The 24,552-nt window shown below is 37.2% G+C and overlaps 1 protein-coding gene across 1 annotated transcript; it reads right to left on the bottom strand.

The window, feature by feature from the left end:
• Positions 1-24,163, bottom strand: ZGRF1 (zinc finger GRF-type containing 1; the record flags this gene model as incomplete). Its single annotated transcript, XM_079534110.1, has 24 exons — positions 1-116; positions 1,507-1,768; positions 2,759-2,893; positions 3,035-3,211; positions 3,646-3,769; positions 4,058-4,185; positions 5,153-5,300; positions 6,155-6,232; positions 6,863-7,022; positions 8,104-8,363; positions 9,305-9,419; positions 10,805-10,951; positions 11,869-12,008; positions 12,667-12,857; positions 13,298-13,482; positions 14,055-14,193; positions 15,062-15,711; positions 17,231-17,333; positions 19,358-19,434; positions 19,732-21,895; positions 23,146-23,331; positions 23,783-23,839; positions 23,946-24,026; positions 24,143-24,163. The coding sequence occupies 24 exons, from the start codon at positions 24,161-24,163 to the stop codon at positions 1-3; spliced, it is 5,844 nt and encodes a 1,947-aa protein (XP_079390236.1).
• Positions 24,164-24,552: the final 389 nt, after the last annotated feature.

Genomic DNA, 24,552 nt, shown 5'->3' with positions numbered 1-24,552 from the left:
TTATTTTTCCTTTTTCTTACTCTGTTCCTCTTCCTTCTTTTCCTCCAAGTAGTACTTCAGAATGTCATTCAGCTGCTGCTCACACTGGCTTACATGTTGCAATCCGTTTTCTTGCCCTGAAAGCAATATTCAATAGGATAATTACGTATCACTTCACAGCATCCATCACGTAGTTGCTGTGTGGCAACGAGAACATCTATTTCCCAAAATGTATCAAATGGCTATCATATTTCTACATCATTGTTCTTCACCTACTTGGTTGCCAACTAAGTAGACAGAATAAAATTAGTATTTTGGCACTTCTCTTGTAGTGAATTCTTATCTGGTGTTTCAGAGACTAAAAACTCCTTCTGTAGTATCTGCTAAGGTGGGGCCTCCCTGTGCAAAGAGCAGACATGTGTCTGCAAAGACACCCCAGTGGGTGCTGGGGAGTTGGATTCAGACAGCTTATTGAAGACATTTTAGAAACTGGGACTTTCTCTCGCTTCTCTAATTCAATGAGAGTTGATAAGGCAAAAGTTAGGATGAAATGTACTCATGCTCTGAGATATGAAATGATTTCCCAGTTGTCTTCCCCTTGTTTAGCATGTACTACTCAGAAATAGAGCTACACTGCTTTACAGTGTGTTCCTGCCTGGGTCTGCTATGTAAAAACCAAATCGGTAAAGCACTAGAAATGCAGTAGTCATCTCCACATCTCCTTGCCAGAGTACTTTGTCCATCTATCTGATGCCATCAAGAGAAGAAAAAAGAAGTCCCATCACTGGATAACAAAAATACTTAGCATATAAAAGCAGTTTGATGATAGAACTGCAAACAAGCAACTTTTGTGCTTGTGATCTACTTGCAATATACAATGGGAATAAATATATATATATATATATATATATATATATATATATGTATATGTATATATATATATATGTATATGTATATATATATATATATATGTATATGTATATATATATATATGTATATGTATATATATATATATATATGTATATGTATATATATATATGTATATGTATATATATATAATGGGAGTATATATAGGAAATATGCTGTATTTTGTGTAGTGTGCTGTATGGGAACTGTTGAGTCACAGCCTGAACCACTGATTGATCACCTGATGAAAGGACTGAGTCAGCCCTGGGAGCACAGGTGAAGGCAATTCAGCTGTGTGATCAGAAAGTGGTGGAGCCTGGCTGCACCTCTCTTAGACCCCATTTAAGGGCTGACCGGCACTGGGGAAGGATCTCTTTCTGGAGATCCCTCCTTTGTGGAGTCTGTCTTGTAAACCTAGATCTTTGGCTACAGGTAAGCATTCCTTCCCTGTTTGTTTCTTTTCCCATTTTCACCATGATAATCTTTCCAGCTGTAACACCAACTGTAAAATATGCATACTATACATTATGAAGGATGTATTCTGTATAGTATACAGCATATTGTCTAATTCTAAAAGATGAGCTATAGGTTTTTGAAAATAAAGGAAAAAGAATGTAATACCTCTGCAGTGATTAATTACTCTTTCATAGAGTCTGTTCTTACTTAAGCAGGCCAGATTCCCAACAATCAGGAGATGCCTCTTTGCCCTTGTCAATGCAACGTTCATTCTCTTTTCTGAGTCTGTGAATCCAGTTTGTCTTGTTCTTACACATGACAGAACAACGATCTCCTTCTCGGCTCCTTGGAATGCATCTACAGTGGACACCTGGACAGCCTTCACGGGAAAAGCCTCGGAATGTACGCTCCTAAGCAAGTTCTGTATCTGTAGACAAATGAATATGGATGTTGATGAATTATGCTGCTCCGTCAGTTATTTGTCTTGAGCAAAAGCTACAAGTCTGAGCCTACACAAGATGCAAACTAAGAAACTACGAAGTGCAATGACAATATCTCTTCAGCTACCTACAGTAAAATACTACGGAATGAGACTGCATTTGTTAGAATGCTGGTCTGCTCAGTGTGACAAACTGCTTGCGTTTAGTAATCACAGCAGCCTGTATTATGCCCCAACTGACTGAGTGAGGTACAACTGCAGCCTTGCTATGCAGGTCTCTCCGTTATCTGTCCTTGTCATGCATATCAATCTGTAATGGCACCCACATCAAATATTAAAATTATTATTATTAAAATTATTTAATTTTCCAAATTTTCTAAGTGGGCAGGTGTATGGGAACTATTGAGTCATGGCCTGAACCACTGATTGATCACCTGGGGAAAGAACCTGTCAGCCATGGGAGCGCAGGTGAAGGCAATTCATGTGTTTGACTGGAAGGAGTGGAGCCTGGCTGCACCTCTCTTAGACCTCATAGAAGGGCTGATTGCCACTGGAGAAGGATCTCTGGCTGGAGATCCCTCTCTGGGATCTCTCTGGAGCTTTCCCCCGTGAACCTAGATTTTTGGAGATGGGTGAGCAGTCCTTTTTTTCCTTTCCTTATAACACCTTTCTATTGCGTTAGTCCTTTTGACATTGTATCTTTTGTATTACCATTTTATCATGTTGTTCTCATTATTACAGCAGGAAAAAAGGAATGTTTTGGGGTTTTTTTTTTTTTTTTGTTTTTAATAAAAAAACTGAAGGTTGAGTAGAGGAATAAAAGATATCATTTTTTTTTTTTTAAACAAGAAAGATAAACTAAACTCTAGTTTACTTTTTAGCACTTTTCTTACTTCTTGTTCATTATTCTTGGTTGAAATGGAGCCTTTGTTTAGAACAAACTTACAGATGTTTTTATCAATGGTGTATTGTACAAACCTTGTACATCTGTGATTTGTAAAAAGTAATCACACCCACTGCAGATCCATGTATTCCACTTGCAATCAGAGACTGGATAAGCTTGACTATAAAATGAACTTCTGCTGTGTTATAAAAGCTGTTGTCGCTTTCAATCTGGAAATAGGGAAGATTTCTAATTCAGCTCTCATGAGTAGCAGTTAAAATACACTTAATTGCACAGTAAGAATGCAAGCAGAATGGAGGAAACCCTACAATATGGTCTTTTTAAATAAAAAAAATGTTGGGAAAACTTACTTGCTCCAGCCCGCTAACACTATAAAAACATAGTGTTGGAAGCCAATCCAGTAAAGGACTTCTTTCCTTCTCAGAAATGCCATCTATCAGGTTTCCTTCATAGAACAGCTCATTGGCTATGGCACTAATAGCAGGGTGGCATCGATATTGTGTCCGTAGCAGTATTGTTTTATGTCCCTAAAGGATTACGATGTAGAGAGATGATGTATGATGAAGAAGAAAAATAATTTCTTCCTATTTTGAAATGCCAGCTTTGTCAAACAAAAAATAGAAACAATTCCTGCAAGAAGCAGACTTAATCTTCACATTAATAACAGAAGTTAGAAGAAATGCTGTAGCCTCCAATTCCTCTACATGGATCGAAACCTGAACGTAAAGATCAGGAGAAATAATCTGTCACTGTTTCTCGTTTTTGTTTTACATTTATTATGCAATGTCTGTGCATTGTGCAAATAACATTTACAGAGAAATGCACCAAAATGGAATCTACTTGATTCAGAAGCAGGCTGAAATGCTGATTCTCTGACACCTAAATCAGAAGTCTTAGTGACTTCAGTGGACGTGGAATTTTATCTTCTATCTTTAGAAAAGAGGTGGTTAGCAGTACATACCATTAAGCAAAGCCGATCAAAGAGAGTCTGTTCTAGTCCTTTATCATGAATGCTCTCAGACCCTTGAATAGTTGGTGGCAGTTGCTTAGGATCTCCAACAAGGACTAGCTTTTCACACTGAAACCTAAATAAGAATGTTATTGAAAAAGCCTTTTAAAAAGGTTCTAAAGAATGGATGTTAAACTATTTGTAATGAAACTGCAACTCCCTTCATCGCTCTTTTTTCCAAAGTTAAAATAACACACTAACACAAGAAAAGCATCTAAAAGCATGCCTCAATTTGTAATTACTCTTCTTAAGGTGAGACCTTAGAGTCTGTGTTCTTAAAAAGAATCACAGTTTGGTGATTTGAGGCCGTGTCACTGCTAACTAAAAGTTACTTCTCAGCTGAAACGCAAAAGGATGGTGGTACCTTGCAATAGGGAGGAGAGAAGTAGGTTCAGTCATCTGACTGCACTCATCCAGCACCACTACAGGAAACTGAAGAGTATCCAAGCAAGGGAATGGGCAGGCAGCACAGGTCACTCCAACCACTTTTACCTTTGTCATTAGTAAAGGAAAAATCGATAGAGAAACATGATCATTAAGCAGTCTCTATGCAGTACATGACTGTAACTCCGGCAATGGAATACATTTCAATTAATTTTTAGCTATTCTACTACATGCTATGTTACACTCAGTTTCAAAAAATTAAATTCTAACTGCAGGTAAAAGATGGTGTATGCAAAGAGGAGGTTAAGATTTCTCATGTTTGGTGCATTTCTACGTTAGAACCATTCACAAATTCCTGGATTTCACCAGAACAGGTCAGCCACAGAAAGAGTTCAAATTACACAATTCTCCAAAACCTTTTGAGCCCCAGTACCAGAAACAGCAGCACTGATCACTAGGAACAAGCACAAAAAACCCACAATGCTCAAATCTGCTCTATTATAATTGCTCTACAACACCCTCAAATCACTTGAGTCTAGAAATGAGGGAAGAGAAGCAAATAACTGAGGATCAGAAGGTTTTTCCACAGGAAGTGGTAATTTTAAAATGTAATGCTTTGATGAAAAGTTACTTAAAAATATATTTGAAAAAACATTCTTGGCAGCTGATTCTCAGTTGTAGTTTAACTCAATTTAATTAATTCCTTACCTTTTACCTTTACGACTATATACATTTTAGTTTTGAAGTAACAGTGCAGATAAGCAACATTCAGTAATTTTTCTCTCCTTGTAAACTGTGGTGATGATGTTGGAACAGACTGCAGTAAATTCAGAATAGGTTTCTCTCTCATAATTTATCATTAAATAGGAACTGCAAGTACAACTCAAGTCAGAAGCACGTAAGACATTAAGCTATACTGGTAGAATCAAAGCTGTCCTATTCTGAACATTCATTTCAAAACCTGAGGTGCTAGGCAGTCTCTCAGAGCCAGAGAGGATTCCTAGTTTCCATTTGCTGGGCCTTGCAGGTAAGGCATATAAAGATTGCTTTCCCATCCCACCCACTTTGACTGTACCTGTTGCAATGCATTTTTATTGGTCCCCAGTTTATGTCGCTCAATACTCTTCCTTACATACATTTTTTCAGCTGGAGCTAAATCTTCTTTCATGAGAGCAAGAAGTTCTTTTAACTGTTCATTTTCATTTCCTGAGCCTGCATGTAAACTTAAAAGATTTCATACATGCATTAAAATGACCAAAAATAACATTGTTTTCAGTGTTTAGTTAACACACAGTATACAAAAACTAGTGCAACACAAACGTATTTTATAACAATTTATTAATGTATACCAGCTGAGATAAACTAGTAAAATACCTGCTTTAAAACAGACCTTTATCCCACCAGCTCAAACCCACTGCCTTAATCAAAGATGTGCAGTAAATGACTCCCCCAAGCTCTTACAGTTGATTTCAGCATGGAGTACAAGCGCGGAGAAAATTTTCACTCCCGTACTTTTTGTACCCTTGGCGTTCTGTTTATACCACAGAATGGTAATTTTATCTTTTAATTCACCTTGAACTGCACTTAATTCCCTCCATAGTTCTGAAAGTGCAGTGTAGGTCACTGAGTTTCAAAATAGTCAAATGACAGACCCCAGGACACTTATGCTGTATGCATTGGAGATGCCTTGTGTAAGAAGTACAGTGTTAACAAGCTGTTACTATTAATTCTCTGAGCATTAAATGTATTGCTTCCTCCTAGTCCTTATCACTACAACAATACATATATATCTTGAATCTTTTTTTTTTTTGCTTTTCCTCTGTGTAAACTGCCAAATCTCTCACTGTTGTTAATTTGTTCTCTATTGATTTCCATTTAAAAGCATTATTCCTATTCAGTAACAAGCCATGTGCCTAAATCAAGATAAAATTTACCCACTGTGTGGGAGTAGGTGGAGAGAATAAGATAGTCATATTACAGTCTCATTTTGAATGACTTCAAGATAGTGTGCATGCTGTAAAATAACTATCATGAATCATATAATTGGCTCAGATCCCATAAGGGTTAGCATACTTACCTACGGGGAAGAATTGCTTTGGCAATTTTCCTAATACTTCCCACTCTGATGAAATCCTCAAATCCAAGATCAAGTAGACTTCAAAGAATAAGAGATGATACACGTTAGGAAAAGGTAGGCATTAATTTTGAAAAACACAAAAGATTTTTTCTGTGAAATGAAGAATATGAACTTCAACAACTTACCAGACCAAAGTAATGTGAACCACAGTCAGATAAACAGAAATCAAACCAAATTACCTCATTGTGATTTGTCTCAAAAAATGCTTAATTCGTTTATGATTCTCAACTTGTACTCAGTGTTTCTCCCTTTATCTTTCCAACAGTCTTAACCTCTAACATTTTCTTCTTTTGGTATTTGGTGAAGCTTCCCAAGTCTGATCTCCCCCCTGCCACTGTTATTTCCTTAAGCTTCCTGAGCATTCCTAATTTCTGTCTTGGGTGGATTCTAATAGTAAATGTGATGATAGTGTGAGATTAGGCTCATATAAAACAGTCCAGCTAGTCTTACACAGTCTCCTAGAATAGGCAGACTGTGCGAAGGAGCAAGAGTAAAGTTAAATCCCCAATTGCAGTAATTTATAGGGAAAGAATGCACGTATAATCCAAGGTATTATACTGGAAATACTAGCATAATTACCAGTAACATTTAAGTGCATTGTTGTTTTTTGAACAACATTTTGTCAAATCTTAATTCACAGTGACCTACCACAGCAGTATCCTGTCAACAGCAACATTAGTGGAAGAAGCAATCAGGAGTTTCCATGGAGCTAGCTCTGGACCCTCCTTAGCTTCACTGCTTTCAAAGAGCTGGACTAGGAACAAGATCACAACAGACAGCAAATAGCTCTTTCCAGCTCCAAAAACACCTGGTATGTTAGAAGAAAAAGCCAAAAGTTCACATGAAGATTTTCTAGAAATACAGTTTTGATCAACTATTCTAACGTAATTTTATCTTGTGATAATATTGCGCTGTAATTCCTGTAAAAAACATTGCTTGCACTTGCTTCAGTAGCTGAAAGTATCAAGGGGCAACCAGTTGGCTTACACTTTACTGCACGTGTTGTTTTTACTTATTTGCATGCATCTCTCATACTGTGGCCTCACGTACACAATAAAAAAATTGCGGTGATGATGTTTTCTTTCTAATCATTCTAATTAAATTAACGCAGCAATAGCTAAACTACATTTTGGGCAATGGAAATGTAATCCACATGAAGACTGTTATTATTGGCCACGCATATATTTTTGCCAGGATCTAAAAACTTATGATAACTCCATCTCAATACTGATTTGAAAAAGTTTTTTAAAGAATTGAATTAAGATGTTACTCATGTATGCATGCTGAAAAGAGATAAAACAAGGATAAAAGGAAGTATAGAACAAGGGAAAAAAAAACAAAAAGTTTACATGATAATTTAGCAAAGCTTATACATGATGACAAGTATTTTAATATGAAAAAATAAGCAGAAGACAATCCTAACTTTATATAGAAATTTTGCTAGGAAAGATCTCTACACATAAGGTAAAATACTGCAAAAGGCAGGACACAAATTCAAGGATCAAAAGTTCTGTGCTGACAGAACATATGTTACGATTCTAATGTTAAGGCCCTTACCAGAAGGACCTCGTGCAAGGCATGATTTTTTTTAAGGAAATGCATGAACAGTAGTGTTACAGAAGTGCTGAAAAGGATATTCCATACACAGAGGCAGTTGATTCAATGCATCTTTTTTTATACTACCTTTAACAATAAGTCACTGTTTACCCAGACTTAAGGATTTCTTTTTAAGTCTGTGTAGGACTGTAAATATATGAATACAAAGGCAGTTAGTCTACTGTTTTGTCACTGAGAGAATTTAGGGATATTTCACTAATGTTGGTGTTACATATCAACTAGCATCTTTGCAAAGAATAAAACAGCAAATGTTACAATTATTTGCTATATACCATGTATGATTGTGATAGGGAAAATCTGATGTTCTTCCACTGATTTCATATTTTCATGTGAGGACATCATCTGAGCTATGTGAATCAGGGATGTAGCTTGATCTGGATTCAGTGAGAACATTAGGATCATCTTTTCAGCTAGTTGCATTGCCACTTCAGAGCTGACAGAGCCGTACATCTTTTTGCGTACCATGCTCATGGCAGGTGGAATAAATTTTCTTCTGTTGATTCTCCTAGGCGGCTTTTCAGAATCACGATTCCTAACAAAAATGTAACAAACAAAAGCTGTGTTATAATACTGCATGCGTACGAATGGCATCTCATTGTTCTGATGTTCTCTCACCATGTCAAAATGCTGGTGCATTATAATTAACAATTGACATAGAAGGAAGTTGCTGCCCTCTTCATCTTGATGTGCACCTGGACTGTATATTCCTGCCTCTTATTGCTTCTCAAGGGAAGTCTGTATCATACTAAACAGGTTTTTGGGCTTTTATCCCACTTGGTGCGAGGTTAGACTTTTCTGTCTTACTCAAGCCTGACAGAATTAAGAGTGGTAGAATCATGTAGTCAGAGGTAGCAGGGGTTCACGTTCACATGTTTTATACTGTGACTCACAAAATCATATAAAGGTTGGAAAAGACCTCTGTGATCATCTAGTCCAACTCTCCACCTACCACCAATATTGCTGTAGAGGAAATGCTAAGTCATGGTCTGAGCCAGTGATTGGCAGGGCCAACCTAGGGGAGCTCAGGTGCATGCAATGAGCCTGAGTGACTGGAAGGGGTGGAGCCACGATCCACCCCTTCTCAGAGCTCATTTAAGGGTTGGCAGTGAAAGCAGGGGCATCTCTTGCTAAAGATCTCTGCCTACCTGAGGCCTTCTAAAGGTAAGCAGCTCTTTTCCTCCATTTCTGCATCCATGGATGCTGCACTTGTGCTCGTTCTCATTTGCCGCAGCCGAAGATTTTGCCACCCTGCTGTTATTGTGGTATTTTTCATCCCATTCTAGTGTTACAATTGCCTACTAAACTATGCCCTGAAGTACTGCATCTACACGTTTTCTTGAACATCTTCAGGGATGGTGACTCCATCACTTCTCTGGAAGTCCACTTTTAATAGAGCAAACTCAATGGCTTTTTTTTTTTTCCTGTACTTCTTTACCTATCATTTATTTACAGTGGCATTAAACAGTAACTTACATTTTTAGTAGATATGGTATTAGTGGTAATGTAGATGGATTGAAGTATTCTTCCATGTTTCTTAAGGATATAAGCTCACCACTGGCATTACAAGCTAGCAAGGCGTGAACTGATGCTGAAAAAGCCACAGAAAAATAAAATTAAGAAAAAATGAAATAAGCCAAGCTTTCAAGTCAGGTAGAGAAATTAATTAGAAAATGCTGAATTAGTCCTGCTGCATTACTTATGGTCACAAATTAAGTCAGGAGCAAAATCTTGCTAAGGAAAAAATAAACATGGAACTGTGATTTAACAACACTGAGATTGCAAAGCTATATTAACTCTTCTAGGCACTGACAGCTTATGAGATCCAGTCCTGCACTTCACGTGCAGGGAACAAATGAAACCAAACCTCCAACTGCCTTTGAAGTCTACAATTTCATAGCAAGTATGCCCACAAAAACATGTGCCATTCTATTTATCTTTATGAATGTAACTCAGAATGAGAGTTTAATCTTAATGTAGGCTCACTGGAATGTTCCTTGCAGGATCTCTGTCTAATAATTACATAGAAAGCCTAAACAATATTAATTTGTAGGCTTAAAACATTCAATTAACCTGATTGAGTAGTATGAATAAAGTCTCTAGTGATCACGCAAACAATTTTCACACTGCATTCCAGCTCCAGAATGGCATTCTTCGTCCCTCTTTCCTTATTTTTTTTTTAATAGTTTTAATAGTTTTGTTCAACAGGAAAAAAAAATACCTTTTGCATCACCTTTGGCTGCAAACTTGTTGTTCTGTTGAGCGATCTTTGGCAGACCCACACTGTTTTTCTGTACTTAAAGCCCTTACCCACTAACCTCACTGTTCACAAAACACTGATATCAAGATATGAAAAAGTACCCCAAACAAAAATGTTAAAAACCAAAATAGAGAATAGTAGCAACTTATTTGAGAACACTTTGCTAAAAATATCAGTGGTTTATTGAAAACTACCTTGATACTATTATTTTCTGTTTAAAATACAATGATAGTAACGTGAAGTAGAGAGATTTGTTTTTTTCTTTAATTTTAAAACTTTTTTTTTTTTTTTTTTTTTTCAGTTATTCCAGATTGCAGTGAAAAATGAACTGAAAGGAACACTGGGATAGCCAAATCAGACTTAACACTCTTTTTATGTAAGTCCAAATACTGTATAGTGAATTACTTGAGCTTTTTATTTTAGGATGGTAACAACATGTACCTGCCAATACCTACATTCTCACAGCCAAATTGCACTCTCTATATGCCATCTGTATTATCCTCATCTCTTCATAATCCATCCAGAATTTATTACCAATTACTCTGCAGCTTTCAGTGCACTACGTATTGTATTCAAATTACATACTAAAAAAAATTACTGTGAATAAAATCATGCACTAGGTTTGAGAAACTCAAATCTCATTCTTCATAGCTAGTCATATTTTTTCCCACAATAGTTGTTTTCCACATTTCTTAATTATTTAGAGTAAAACTTACTATGTGAGTGCCAGTTTGAGGGGTAATAGCCTTTCAGTGGTAGGAGTTCTACTTCATTGTTATGGGTTGGTCCAAAGAAAGCACTACTTGCAATGAAAGTATCAAGGGGATCAAAATTCAGAGTCTTCGAAACAACCCAAATATCATCTGTGAAAACAATAGAGTTCTCATCAACTTTTAAAAATCCAATCTCTTTTAAACTAAAGGAAGTCAGATAAAAAAGTGAAACATCTTCTAGGCTGTAAATTAAATGACTGCAAAGTGAGGGATATTTAAGTCCTAAACATATGTTAGTTCAGTTCACAAAAAGGAAATAACTTGAATTATCAATTTGTCAGGTACTCCCTGTCCAAAATTCATTGTAGTGGTAAAGTTCTCTCCTTAATGCACTTCTGACAAATCCTAAGCGTTATTAATTCTGATAGTATTCAGAGCAAATTGCTTCAATATACTACAAATCTAGTTATCTACTTGGTTTTCTTCCCTTTCAAAGGCATCAGATTGTAACCTACAAATGTTCAGCTTTGCTAGGGACGTCTGCTGAGACTACTCTAGGCTATACATATTTACCTATAACAAATTTGACTAGCTAATTTTCCATTCACAAGTTTTCCTTTTGCAGAGTTGCAGAATTTTAAACCAGCAAAAACCTGATCTGTTGGAGTAACCTAGAGTCTGGGATAAAGCATTCAATGCCTAATTTCTTTAGTGACATTCTATAGCAAAATGATCAAACTAGGAAAACATGCATATCAATTGTACAAGTACTGAGGCAATCTGGGTCAACTCACCGAATGCCCTCTGGCTCTGTGACATGTCAGAAAGTTAGACAAAATAGGCAACACCTACTGAAACACCAATTCTTACATCAAGTTTTCCTTCGTTGTATTCTACTTGAATATTGGGGCTTTCTTGAAAATTCAGCTATTTACAGATTTCATACAGTACAAATCTAAAGAATCTAAATTATATCAACATTTACAAAAGAAACTCAAAAGAAACTCAAAAAGGCACAACATGAACATAAACATAGACTATTATTCTGATGCTTAAATTTTTCTTACCTTTGCTATAGAGAGAATAATGCTCCTTACTGCTTAGCTTGAGGTACAGTTTATTTTTGGAGTCCCCATCAGAATCAGCATGCATGTTCGTAAGTTTCTTGAGCTTACTACACCATCGTGTTCGAATTTCATACCCTTTCCTGTTAAATTGTAATTTCCAGAAAAAGCATGTAATCATTTAGTACATTACAGGTTCATTCCATAGAAATAAGAAGGCGCCACAGATAGAACCAGACTAAGCAGCACAGATTTTGGATGTTCATCTTAGTAAGGCTTAAATAAGTGTATCTTGACTTCTGACACGCAGCTAAAATCAAATTTCCCCTAAATTTAACAGCATAGAAGAGCCTCAGATATGGCCTCTAACATTACATTTAGAATACGTGTTATATCCAGACAAGTGGTTTTTTTTTTTCGTTTTAAAGATTATCAACCTGGTATCTTGAATATATGTTTTAAAAAGCATCACTAGGAACAATAAAACAAAGTCTGTCCAAAATTCCCCTTAAGAAAGATTAAACAGTAATTCAGATGCAACCATCATGAGAATTTTCGCTAAGCGATAAAACTGCTGGTAAGCAGTTTTTCCTCATGGAAAAGAGTACTTACCTGAAATGACACTGTTGTGAATAATAATCCTTTACTTATTTGGCTTTTACACTTCTACACAGAACTGCAAGCTCTTTAAACATAGTCAGTGTGTCTGTTAAATGTTACTTAAATCCAAAGTTAGCAGCATTTTTACAGACCTTGCAGTTCACATAGCACCCATGAAAGATGTACGCCGTATCAGAATACCTCACAAAAAGCTGGCATCCATCAAAGACAAAAATCTTTTGATTTCGGAGGTACGCTCCAATACTTTTTACATCATGAAGCACTACGCTTGGTGTGAATTTTTTTATTTGTGCAGGATTCACTTCTTCCATCCATTTGAAAAATGAACAGCGCTCAGCTCTTGGGGCATCACAGGCATAGAACAGACGGCCCTAGGGAGGTAGGAGAGGGAGATCTTAAACAAACACTTTAAACAAGCAAGTTTAAAAAAAAATAGAGCAATTGAGCAGTACTACTTGCTATATAAATATCAGATAAACATCTGTGTTTTCAGCTTGTATAAAATGTGAAACACCTCTGTTTCTCAAGCCAGCTTGTATAATTACAGCTTAAAGAAATCCAATATAACCTAACAAATTATTAATTGAAGGCTTTCTCTCACATATATGAAGCTCTTTCTCTATGGAGAAAACCATTACATCAGCAGTTCTGGACAAGAACAGCTACTACCAATGATCTTAAAAGTGATCACTGTAACACATCACTTTAACTTGTAATTATAACTCACTGAGAACTGTGCTGGAATTGTTCATGCAACATGGTCTATACTGCAAACATCCCAAACTGCAAACAGACAAGAAATAAACAGCACCTTGTTTTGACCTTCTTTTTTAACCACAAGAACCTTAGCAGGACGTATGTGATCACAGAGTGGAACGCAGCTTTCTTTGCTCTCGCTTTGCTCATCTTTCAATGAGGTGTAAAATGATATATCCACTTTCGAAAGAGCGTTGTGAAATCTCTGCGACAGCTCAAAAAGCATTATGTTTAAATGTTCTTGGCGTAGAAAGGAGAACAGAAGAGCGATTAATATAGCTTTAAAATGTTTACGTGTACACAGCATTTAAACATGCATTTTCATTTGAAATGTTCAGTTCCATATTTAAATCAAAATAATTAACGTTAGTACTAAAAGAACATGCAGCCTGCAAAATTCACATATCGTACATGAAATAAACTTGTTCTAAGCGCCTTACTTGCGTATAAATGAAGTTTAAATTTGTATCTCCAAATGATGCAAATGCTGAATACCAGTAGCTCAGAAGGTTAGATAGGGCTGGTAAACAGGTGCAAGGTTGCATCTTCGAAAAAGAAGTATACTAATCTTTCCGTTTGTCTTTGTGATTTTGAGTATAGACTGAATATATTTGAGTGTGTATATATATATATATATATATGAGTGTATACATATGCATACAGAGATGTGTATAGATCCAAGTTCAGATACAAAGAGTTGTTCCAACAGACAATGCCAATTATATCTTTCCCTTTCAACCTGCTTTTGTGAAGCTTCAGAAATACATGGTGTACAAGTGACAGCATTTTACGTAGCATGGTGTTAGACGTACCTGTCAAAGCAGCCTTAAAAACCTGTTTGTAGTGAACATGAGACTGAAACTCAGTTGGTATGGCAATCTTTCTTTTAGGAAGATTAGCATGTTTTACTTTATCTGCATTAGGAAAAGACAACTCAGAAACGGTTATATCCTAAAAATAAATAAATAAATAGGCTGTTAAAAGCTTGCAAAATCTTGAGGGAGGTAAATTTTCATAAATGTCTACTGTACAGATCTGTCAAAAACAGATTTTTCAGGACCTTGTTCTGCATCCAGAAGTTTCAAGATGAAGAAGTTTTTCAAAAGCAAAATACAAAGCTCCTTTAGCACAAACACTTGCAGAACTTGTTACTAGGAGTATGGAAATGTACTTGGAACTGTACCACAGTGAGTTGGAAGTATCATTTAAGATGCACACTGAAGTTAAAATTTGTTCCTGGCAAAACAGCTTGTGTTCTTAAGAACACAGGTTTGTTTTGTTGTTTTTATTTTCTCCAATGTTCTCCTTTTTTAAAAAAAAAAAAAAAAAAAAAAGTCTACCAGTCACAAGCAGCTGTGCCAACTGCTAATTCTGTAGGCCCTTATTCAGTGTTGTAACTTGTGTTGCCATTGTTGAAATTATGATACTTGCAGTATCTTAAAATTACTTTGAGGCAGGATGTGAATGTTCACAAAAATAATGCTGATTTCACAATTAAGAAGAATACCTATTGGAAATGTGTTCTTTCCAACAAAATATGAAAAAGCCCATTGTAGTGATTTATCATCTCCTTGCCATCAACATTCAGACTGAAAAAAAATCAATCTGGCACCTTGTGGACTGAGGAATTACCTTCATAAAGATTTGGCCACAGTTTAAAAATTCCATTTGCAGCAGAATCTCTTTTGTGGTACTGCATACACAGAAACATCTCATCCTATCATACTGATAATATCTTGCAGGAAATCAGATAAATTAAGTTGCTTTGTCCAAAAAAATGCATTTCTGTTAAATTGTATCTGCTTGAACAGTTACAAACCTGGACATCTCCTGTTACAGTGCAGCAGGTCAGATGACTCAACACCTTTTGTGCTGGTTCAGTTAAAGGAGTCTGATTTAAGTGACAAGAAAGTAACTTCCTCTCTGAAATCAAATCTTGGTTGGTGCTATCTGCACAGCATTCACCAAGCATGCTCTTTGCTGTCAGCAGAGGTACAGAGCCGGGAGCGTTGCTGTTCACAGTGCTGCTCCGGCTCTCTCCTGTGTCACCTGGCAGCATTCCAAGGACATTCTCAGCATAGATGTCATTGGTCACGTCCATATCGTTGCTGTTTTGAGTTATCAGGTCACAATGAGCGCTGTTTAGATATTTTACCCACTTGCTTTGTCTATACTGTGGAGTCACATCTGAGAATACTGGGTGCACAGACTTTCTTTGTCTGTCTTCTGTACACTCCTCAACCACGGAGGTTTCATAATTCCTGTCCTCAGGGCCAGAAGCACTGATGGAAAATGCTGCTGGCTTGCTGCTCAAACTGGCTACTAAAAAGCCATTAGATTGCTGGACCTCCTCACTGTCGGTTAGGAAAAAATTGTTAGGAATCTTCTCAGTGGCAGCAACAGTGACAGGTGGAATTTGTGTTTTAACTGTGGAGTTGCATTCCTCTGGATAGCTGTCTTGTTCCCATGCTGTAGAGCAAATACATGCTGTAAGCAACTTTGTGTACTTGCAGATGGCACGTTAACTTTAGAGGCACAAAGAACTAAGATAAAGAAATAATTCCAAGTACTTCCTTTTACCACCTATCTTGTAACTGACAGGTTCTTTCTATTGCCCCTGTACCGTGCCATCCATACTACATTTCCACATAAAATAAGATTTCAAATATGATTCTTCTATTATTTTAATTCGTATATTCTGAACACATGTCTATAAGCACTCTACTTCTCTGTAAATAAAAAGGTAGAAATTATTCAAATCGAGTATCTGCTATGAAAGCTATAAATCTGATATTTTTGGTGGCTTAGTGATGACAGAGGCCAAATAGTAAACAAACAGCTTAACATCTATTCCTTTTTACTAAAAAGTGCACAGAATTAATGTTAATGTGGATAAAAAGATTTCTAGTACCAAAATCATCACTTTGGCTAAATTTGCTACCAGTAAGAAGTGGCAGTCAGTGATCAGTGTCCATGTAATCACTGAAAGTGGGTTAGCAGGCAGCTGAACATGGATTCAAAATAAAGCAGGCGATTAAGTGAAAACATAAATGTGAATTAAAAGTTTTGCTTACAGCCTTATTTCCCTCTCTGGACAGGAAGGCAATTTTTCTTTATACAGTTGGATCTGTATACTTAAGTTTCTCCCATGGAGAATATATGGGTAGGAATGGGGTGGGAAGTATGAAAAAGGAGGCTAGTTGAGGTGGTTTGGAATAAAAGGGAATGGAATAGAAAATTGTGCTTAGAAATCTGAAATACACATATGGGGGAAAAAAGTGTATCAAACAAAACAAACCCTGTAGTTATACAGACATCAGTGTACTTCAGAACTCAGTTTTTCTTCTTATAGTGCAACTCAGTGCTTCAAAAATCATCACAGACTTTGTAGGAAAAATACAATTATAAACTATAAACTCTTACTGAAAATGCCTTCTGGAAGTTCTGAATCACTTGGTAGGTTCCTGTAAATCAGAGGTTCCTGAATGTCTTGAACACTTCCTTTTTTTCCTGAAGCTGGAGAAACTGAGGAGTTCAATTGCACTGATGGAATAATCTACAGAATGAAGAATTAGCATTTCAAGTGAATGATTAGAGAAAAAAAAAAAAAGTGGGGGGGAAAAAAAATGAAGAAACCTACCCTTGATGAGAGCTCTTTTATCACTATTCTCCCCCTTATCATTCTAGACAATTGAAATGTCTCAGAGTCAAGATGAAAAAGTAACAAATTAGACATGAAGTTGCTACCATGAGCACAGGAAGCAAAACCAAAAAGCTCTACAACAGAGTCAGGTCACACCTTGCCAGGTTCCCATGAGGTCCACTGTGTTTCTCCCAAATCAGAATGTGATGGTGAGCTTGACACTATCCACTGTGGAACTTCAGAACACGCATTCAGTGCTGGTGCTAGGGCATGCAAAGGACAGAAGTCAGGCAGAATAATTGTTCAGATGCCAACGACTACCGTTCTACATTCACTTGCACTTACAGGAGTGACCTGCTACTGAGTCTTTAATGTTAAACTTCTTTTGAAAATTCTCCTCTCTGATAAAATTCATATTGTCCTCATGAAGACTTCTTGAATCTGGAGACTGTATCAAAAAAGTATCCGTAAAATCTTGTTAGAAATTGAACTTTTTATCCTCCTTATAAATAACATCTTTGTGCAAAGATCTCATTTCTAATTACAAAATGGTAATTAGCCTATCCTGGAATTGGAAAAAAAAAATATCAGTTTTCTTCCAGCAGTTTCAATACTGAAATACATAGAGCATTAGAAAAACATGCTTTATTTAGCATTGCATCTCATGTTTCTCTGCGTCCATGAGAATAATAATAATAATAACAGTAATAGTAATCATAGTAATAATAATTTCTCATAATCCAAGAAAGAATGTTTTAATCTTTGTTCTGAAACTCTCCAAAAACCATACACAAAACTTCAAATGCACCAAAAACAATTCTACAAAACCTCATCGTCACTCTTCCCTTCAAGGAATCTCTTTTTTTAATATCACACACGTTATAAATTCTTTAAATGAAATAGACTGAAGAATCATAAAAACTAAGTTACATGTTGCAAATACATAACTCTGCAACAATAAGTGAAATTAATTACGCTTAACTGCAGTATTACATTTGGACTAAGGTTAATAAGAATAACTTGGAAAAAAATTGCTTTACCTCTCCGAAGTCAGAAAGAACATAACTGCATGAAAATGGAGGTGACAAAAATCTCTCAGCTGCAAACTCCATATTGTTTGGGTACTGCTGCCATCCTAGCTGTGAGCAGGAAGCTCTCAACATTGTCTCGCTAGATGCTGATCCCTTTATTTGGTGCCCTTGAAACTCAACAGGCTACACAATACACTGGAATTATTAACTGAAAATAAGTACTGTTCAGGAACTCTCTACAGCCAACAAAGCACTTTTCAGAGATACAACAAAAATAACCTCTTCAAAACTGCAGGGGAACAACAGACTATGCTTTTGAAGGTATCTGTATCTTGCTGACCCACAATTCAGCAGCAAGAAAGTTTTCTGTACAAATCTCTCAAATCCCACAAAGTTGTGACATTCTGACACAATGTGATCTGAGAAGCTGGCTAAATATTTATTAGAACTTATTGTAATACATTGAAAATACTAAGCTACTGGCTTGAACGTTAACACTGTTCATCACACTTCAGTTTCACAGAGAAACTGTACCTTCCACTGGCAGTCAGGTGTCCTAGGGTCTCTTTGGCCCAGTGCTTTCAGTGGAACACATAGCTCAGTTTTCTGTAATAAATCAACCTTACAGTTAGGCTGCTATAAAAGTATCAGAAGCTAATTAGCTTAACAGTTTAATAACCGTTCAGGGTATAAAAAATTAAGCTAATATATCTGAAGATTTTTCCAAAGACCTCATATACTTATAAAACAGAAGGTGTTGCAAATGAAAAGGGAGAAGCAGAAGAATTTTAGATAGTTTTTTTTTTTTTCCTGTTAAGAAGAGATTGAAAGAAAACGACTATTAACAGCATTTCACAAATATTAGTGTGAATCATCAAAAATAAACAGATTGATAGTGCATCTCAATGCTAAAACTCGTAGGAAGTTCCATGCATTCTAAAAAGTGATGGAAGTGGAAAAAAAAAAAGAAAAAAAAAGAAAAAAAATGATAGTAAATATAGTGGCAAAGTACTCGAGTAACTATAATTACTTGTATTAAACATAACAAGATATTACAGTTTGTACTAAGTATACTTTTAGTCTCTAGAACACTTACTAGAAATAAGGTCTGCAAGATGACCACCTCCTTTCCAAGGAAGCGGTTGAGTCACCATCCCTGGATGTGCTTAAGAACTGTTTGGACGTGGTGCTCAGGGACACGATTGAGCAGTTGGTTGTTAGTTGGGGTAGTGTGGTCAGGTTGTGGTTGGACTTGATGGTCTTTAAGGGTCTTTTCCAACCTGAGCAATTTTATGATTCTATGACATGTTTTGTTTACTATCAGTTTCTTAGTTGATCCAGGAAGAGGTTTGGTAAAATATATATATATATATATATATATATATATATATATATATATGTATTTTGTAGCAACAGATATATGTAATCAAAAACTGGTTACCAAATTGCCAGAAGAATCAACGCATGAAGATGCCTGTATACTTTCTGAGTAAGGCATTTCTGTAAACCGTTTTATAGCTACAAGACATGGAAAAGCATAATAAGATACAGCAGTCACTTATCATAAAACAAAATCTGAATAATTTAATGATCTTGCACCTCTTTCCCATGTAAAGAACTGTACAGTTAACTGAATTAAATAAAACAGGGAAACAGACTTGGGGGCCACACCGTTGCCTTAAAGGCTGAACATTGTGAGATGTAGCTTTTGTAACATAGTGCTACAAAAGTATGACTTCTGAATGTTAATTGTTCAGCAGGAGAGTGCAGAAGTCAACCAGGAAGAGTCAGTCATGAAATAGAAACTGATCTAACCTTCGTCTTTGGTAAGTAGTTCAAGTATCTCTTTAGAAGTCTCTGCTTCATGAAACACACTATTATTTTCCTTCATCATTTGTAAGCTGTCTAGTGCTGTGCTACATTGATACAAAGTTCTTAGAAGAGTGATATTGTTTACCAAGTCGGGAAGATCTGATGAATTTTCAGCCTTTGCCATGGATTTCAGGCAATCCGTTTCTATTCTTTCACCTTTGCAGGCTCCAAGAGGGACATTCATGCTCTCTAGATTTTCAAACTCTGTTTCATCCATTTCTGCTTCTTCTGAAGCTGAGCGACCTTTCCCTAAAGGACAGATAGCACTTCTGGAAATAAGAGTACTTTCCTTATTCAAAATGCCAGACAGATTTTGATGATCTTCTGTAACATATTGGGATGAGCCACAGCAAGATTCAGAGTTTTGTGACAAAGTCAGCATAGGGCTATCTGGTTTGATGTGACCAATTTTAGTTCCCCAGAAATGTTCTAAATCAAGATCTGGGGATTTTGTGCATTCAAGCTGTATAACATCTTCTTCAGTCTTTTCCTCTGCTGTAGAAATTGTACTGGAAGCAGTACATGAAATATTTTCAGTTTTATCAAACATTCCAGTTTTAGGGTGACATTTAACAATTGTGTCACCAGGAAAAAGATCAAAGTGCTTGCTTTTTATTCCTGATGTGCCATTAATGGTAAGTGCTGCACAGCCACCAAGATCCTTTTTATTGTTCACAGCTTCAATACTTCCTAGGCTTCCATTAATCTCTTTTAAGTTGTTTCTGTCATCCAAAAGTTCCACTTCAATCTTGGTCTGGTTTGAAGAGTCTTCCATAATTCTCTCTGTATCTGTAACATTGTTACAGAACTGTAATGGCATTTGCACAGTGCAGTGATTGCCATCTTTTTCTACATCATATGTTGAACACTTGATTTCTTCCTTTTTGCAGTGTGTCATCACTTCAAAGCAAGAATTAAATCTCAATGCAGTATTTTGTGCCCCATCTTCTCCCTCTAAGCAGTCTGCACTTTCTGAAAGCATGTCTTCTTCAGTGAGCTCTTTCTTATTTCTTTCACAGTGTTCTCCATTGTCCGTATCATGAAAATCAAAAGCTCCCAGCAGGTCAAAATTAATTTCCATCACCTGTTTATCTGGACTACAGTCTCTGTCACATGTACTTAATTCCTGCTTTGCAATTCCATTTTCAGTCACTGTTACATCCTCAGAGAGCTCTAAGTCACTAGGCATTCTTTCTGAGTTTTGTTTCAGCTGAAGGTCACTTTGAGATTTGATTGATGAATTATCCTGAAGACCATTAATTGCCAAATGCTCTCTGTATTTGGAGAGAGGTTTTTCAAAGGTGACTGGACTTGCTGAACAAGAAGAGACAAATAGGCTGTCGCTCACTCTGTTTATGGTTGATTCAGATAGTACAGAACTGTTTGTCCTGCAGGAATCTTGTAAGTCTTGGCCTAAACTATTAGCCTTTTTGTTATGTCTTTGCCCTGTGATTTCTTTATCACAAGGTTCAGATGAATTAATAAGCAAACGTTCCTTTTTATCATTTACCATTTCCTTTGTAAAAGGCAAGTGCTGAATATTTTGAGCAATCTTTTTGTCAGAGTTGACAGAAAAGGCAGGCAGGGTTGTGCTTTTTAGGTTATACAAACTATTTATGTTTTCCAGTGCTTGAAATCTATGACATTCTGTGACTTCAGATGTTGCTTGCTCTCCGCAGACCTGTGGTTTAGATTTCAAAAGGGCTATGATCTGTGCTGTGCTCCTGATGTTCTGTGACACTGCCCCATGACCAGTTGTCCAACTACTAGACTTGGTGTGCCCACTAATTAGAGGAGACTGTGGCTTTACCATGGACTGATCGGAATTTTTCATCTCTATTTCATTACATGTATGAAGAAATGGAAGTGAAACCACTGAGGAGGGAGTCACACGATCTCTATTATCTGTACCTCCATCTTCATGCAAGTCTGCAGATAAGCTTGTTTCTGCATTCTTCTTGTAAATAGTAGAAAATAAGGGAGAGGTAATATAAAACCTGGATGGAAAAGGATCCTGACTCTGCTCAGATATAGGTGATACTGCCGTTCTTTCTCCGTCTTCTGCTGTTGATACTTTCTTCTCAACCTGACGTGGCCCTTGGAAACCCTACGAGAGGAACTTAAAGTTACTTCTACTCAGAAAACAACTTCACATTTCATAAGCAAAAGATGAAAATTGAGCACGTTCCATAAGATATATTCACAGAATCATAGGAGTTGGGAGGGACCTCTGGAGATCATCTAATCCAATCCCTTGCTAAAGCAGGTTCCCTACAGGAGATTGCATAGGAAAGCATCCAGGTGAGTCTTGAATTGAGTCTCTCCAGAGAAGATCCCATACCCTCTCTGAGCGGCCTGTTTCGTGTTCTGTCACCCTCACAATAAAGAAGTTTTTCCTGAGGCTCAGAGGGAACTACCTGTTTTGCAGTTTGTGTCCATTACCCCTTGTTCTGTGTCTGGGCACCACCAAAAAGAGCCTGGCCCCATCCACTTGGCTTGTGTCCTTTAAATATTTATAAGCATTGATAACATCCTGTTGTGGTTTTGTGATTTTTGTTGTCGGTATTCCACTTCAGAACATAATGTAAAACAGTGGGAGTTAAAGAGTTAATGTTCTGGTTCCATGGACTGCCTTTGTTGGGCATTTTGGGTTCTCAGAGGGGAGGAGCAGCATTCCCAGAGGACCTGGGCAGAAGAAGAAAGGTGGAGCACCTGGCAGGACATCAGCTGTCATCCTTCCCTCTGACTCGCTCTCTCTCGGTTTGCCCTGGAGAAAAGCTTCCCCTGTAGTCCCCTAGCTAAGATCTCGCAGTTTGGACACTTTTCTCTCTGTGTTTGTTGAATTTAGTAAATTACTGTTCCCCCTCAGATTGTTGCTATTGTTTTCCTTTTAGACACATCTGCCCTCCGTCTTCCCTCCTCCGGGAGCACACGGCCAGCAAAGTGCCTTGCCTCATTTTGGTCCAGGGCCAGCCACTGCTATGCGGAAAGGGGTGGGCTGGTTTTTTTTTTTTCTCTTCCCCCCCCCCCCCTTTGTCTCCTTCTGGGCTTGTGCCTCTGTCGTGGACTAAGTTATTTAGAGACAAGTCTGTGACAGATTCCCCTCTCAATTCCACGGGCATATAAAAATAATCACAATCCTTGCAGTTTTCACAGCAACTTTAGTAATAGTAATTCTACTAAGCTAACCAAAGATTTAAAGAGCCTTGGAAAAAATTGCTACTGGTGACATGACTTGACTTGTAGTTCCAAAAAAAGGTAGGAAGATATTATCTATATATTTACTATTCCATTTAAAAGTGCCTTTTGTGTTTTAAAATGTATGCTAATGTCAGACAAATTTTGAAACAGACATACTGTAAACTTCCTCTTTAAGCCAACAGACAGATGTCTTGGAGGCAGAACTGCAGGCTTTAAACCACGTCTATTCACATCTATTATTTCAGCTTTCCTTGGTTGATCTCCACAAGATTTTTCCTTCATTTTTGCTTCTTCAACCATGATCAGATATCGTTCACTTTCTAAATTATCTCCAGAATTCACCTAGGAAAAGAGAATGCAATAGTGTGTATGTAATAGTGCTATTTAGGAAACTACAGATCTTCTAAATATTGTATTTACTCAAATGTAATTTTTTTAGAACTGTAACATTTTATACCCAACACATCACAATCACTGTATATATAGTTAGATTAATTAATAATGGAGAACATTAGCACCTAGTTATGTTCATTTAATACATTAGACAGTATATCAGTTACTATGATATACTGCTTTTACCCAACCCATGTAATGCCATGAATCCTCTACATTTGTTCTGGAAAACCAACAGTAAGTTCTATCAGCAATTGAAAGCATTTTTAGTTTTCCATTATTTGCACTACAACTGCCAGAATGCTGGGGAAAAAAAACCACCTTAATCGCCAAACAAACAGGAATTTGAAATGCAAACCACAGTAATAAGCATAAATACCAAGCTCCAAATAAAATATACCTGGGATTTTACAAACATACTCTCCAAATATTGTCCTTTATCATCAAGCAAGATTGCCTGCAAGGAAAAATAAATGGAATTAAAAAAAATCAACTTTACTTCACAGGTCGACTAAATGGCCACTGACTGTCTAGCAAATGATATTAAATCTAAAGATGCTCACCCTATTTTCTCCAGGTCTAATCCTCAGAATTCCATCTTGCCATGTTTTTGATTTTTTCATTTTTTGGTGAGTGTATAACACCTGATGTAAAAGGGCGAGATGTTTGAACAGTCATAAGTTTAAAAAAAAAAGTTTAAATAACACAGCAATATCATTTGATTGATTTTTCCTTAGTGACATAGTGTTTATAAACTTACAGTAAATTCTTGAGAAGCCATTGCTTCGGCAGAATGGTCCTTCAACGGCTTATTTCACAAATGCTTCATACAGCCTGAGGGACAGGGAAAGGCTTAGAATAAACCGGTGTTTAATAAAGCCAGAAACCGCTAACAGAAGAACGTTGTCACGGTTCACGAGCTCCCAGATTGCGAACCGGCCATGCGTGCGGGACTGAGGTGGCTGACAGTGACAGCACAGCTACAACCGCCCTGAGGGGATCGGCAGCGCTCCCTCAGCCCTACAAACACGGGAGGAGCGGGACGCGCGGCGATGCAACGCGGAGAGGCCCACGCAAACGCGTTACGCACCCCCAGGGCGCTGCCGCGCTGCCCCCCCGCCACCCACTCAAAGCCCGAAGCGCCCCACGGCCGCTGCGCACCTGAGGCGG

This window comes from Tetrao urogallus, assembly GCF_951394365.1.
Source record: "Tetrao urogallus genome assembly, chromosome: 4".
NCBI classification, from domain to species: Eukaryota; Metazoa; Chordata; class Aves; order Galliformes; family Phasianidae; genus Tetrao; species Tetrao urogallus.
Note: the sequence above shows the minus strand (reverse complement) of the source record. Positions and strands in the feature narration are given on the sequence as shown.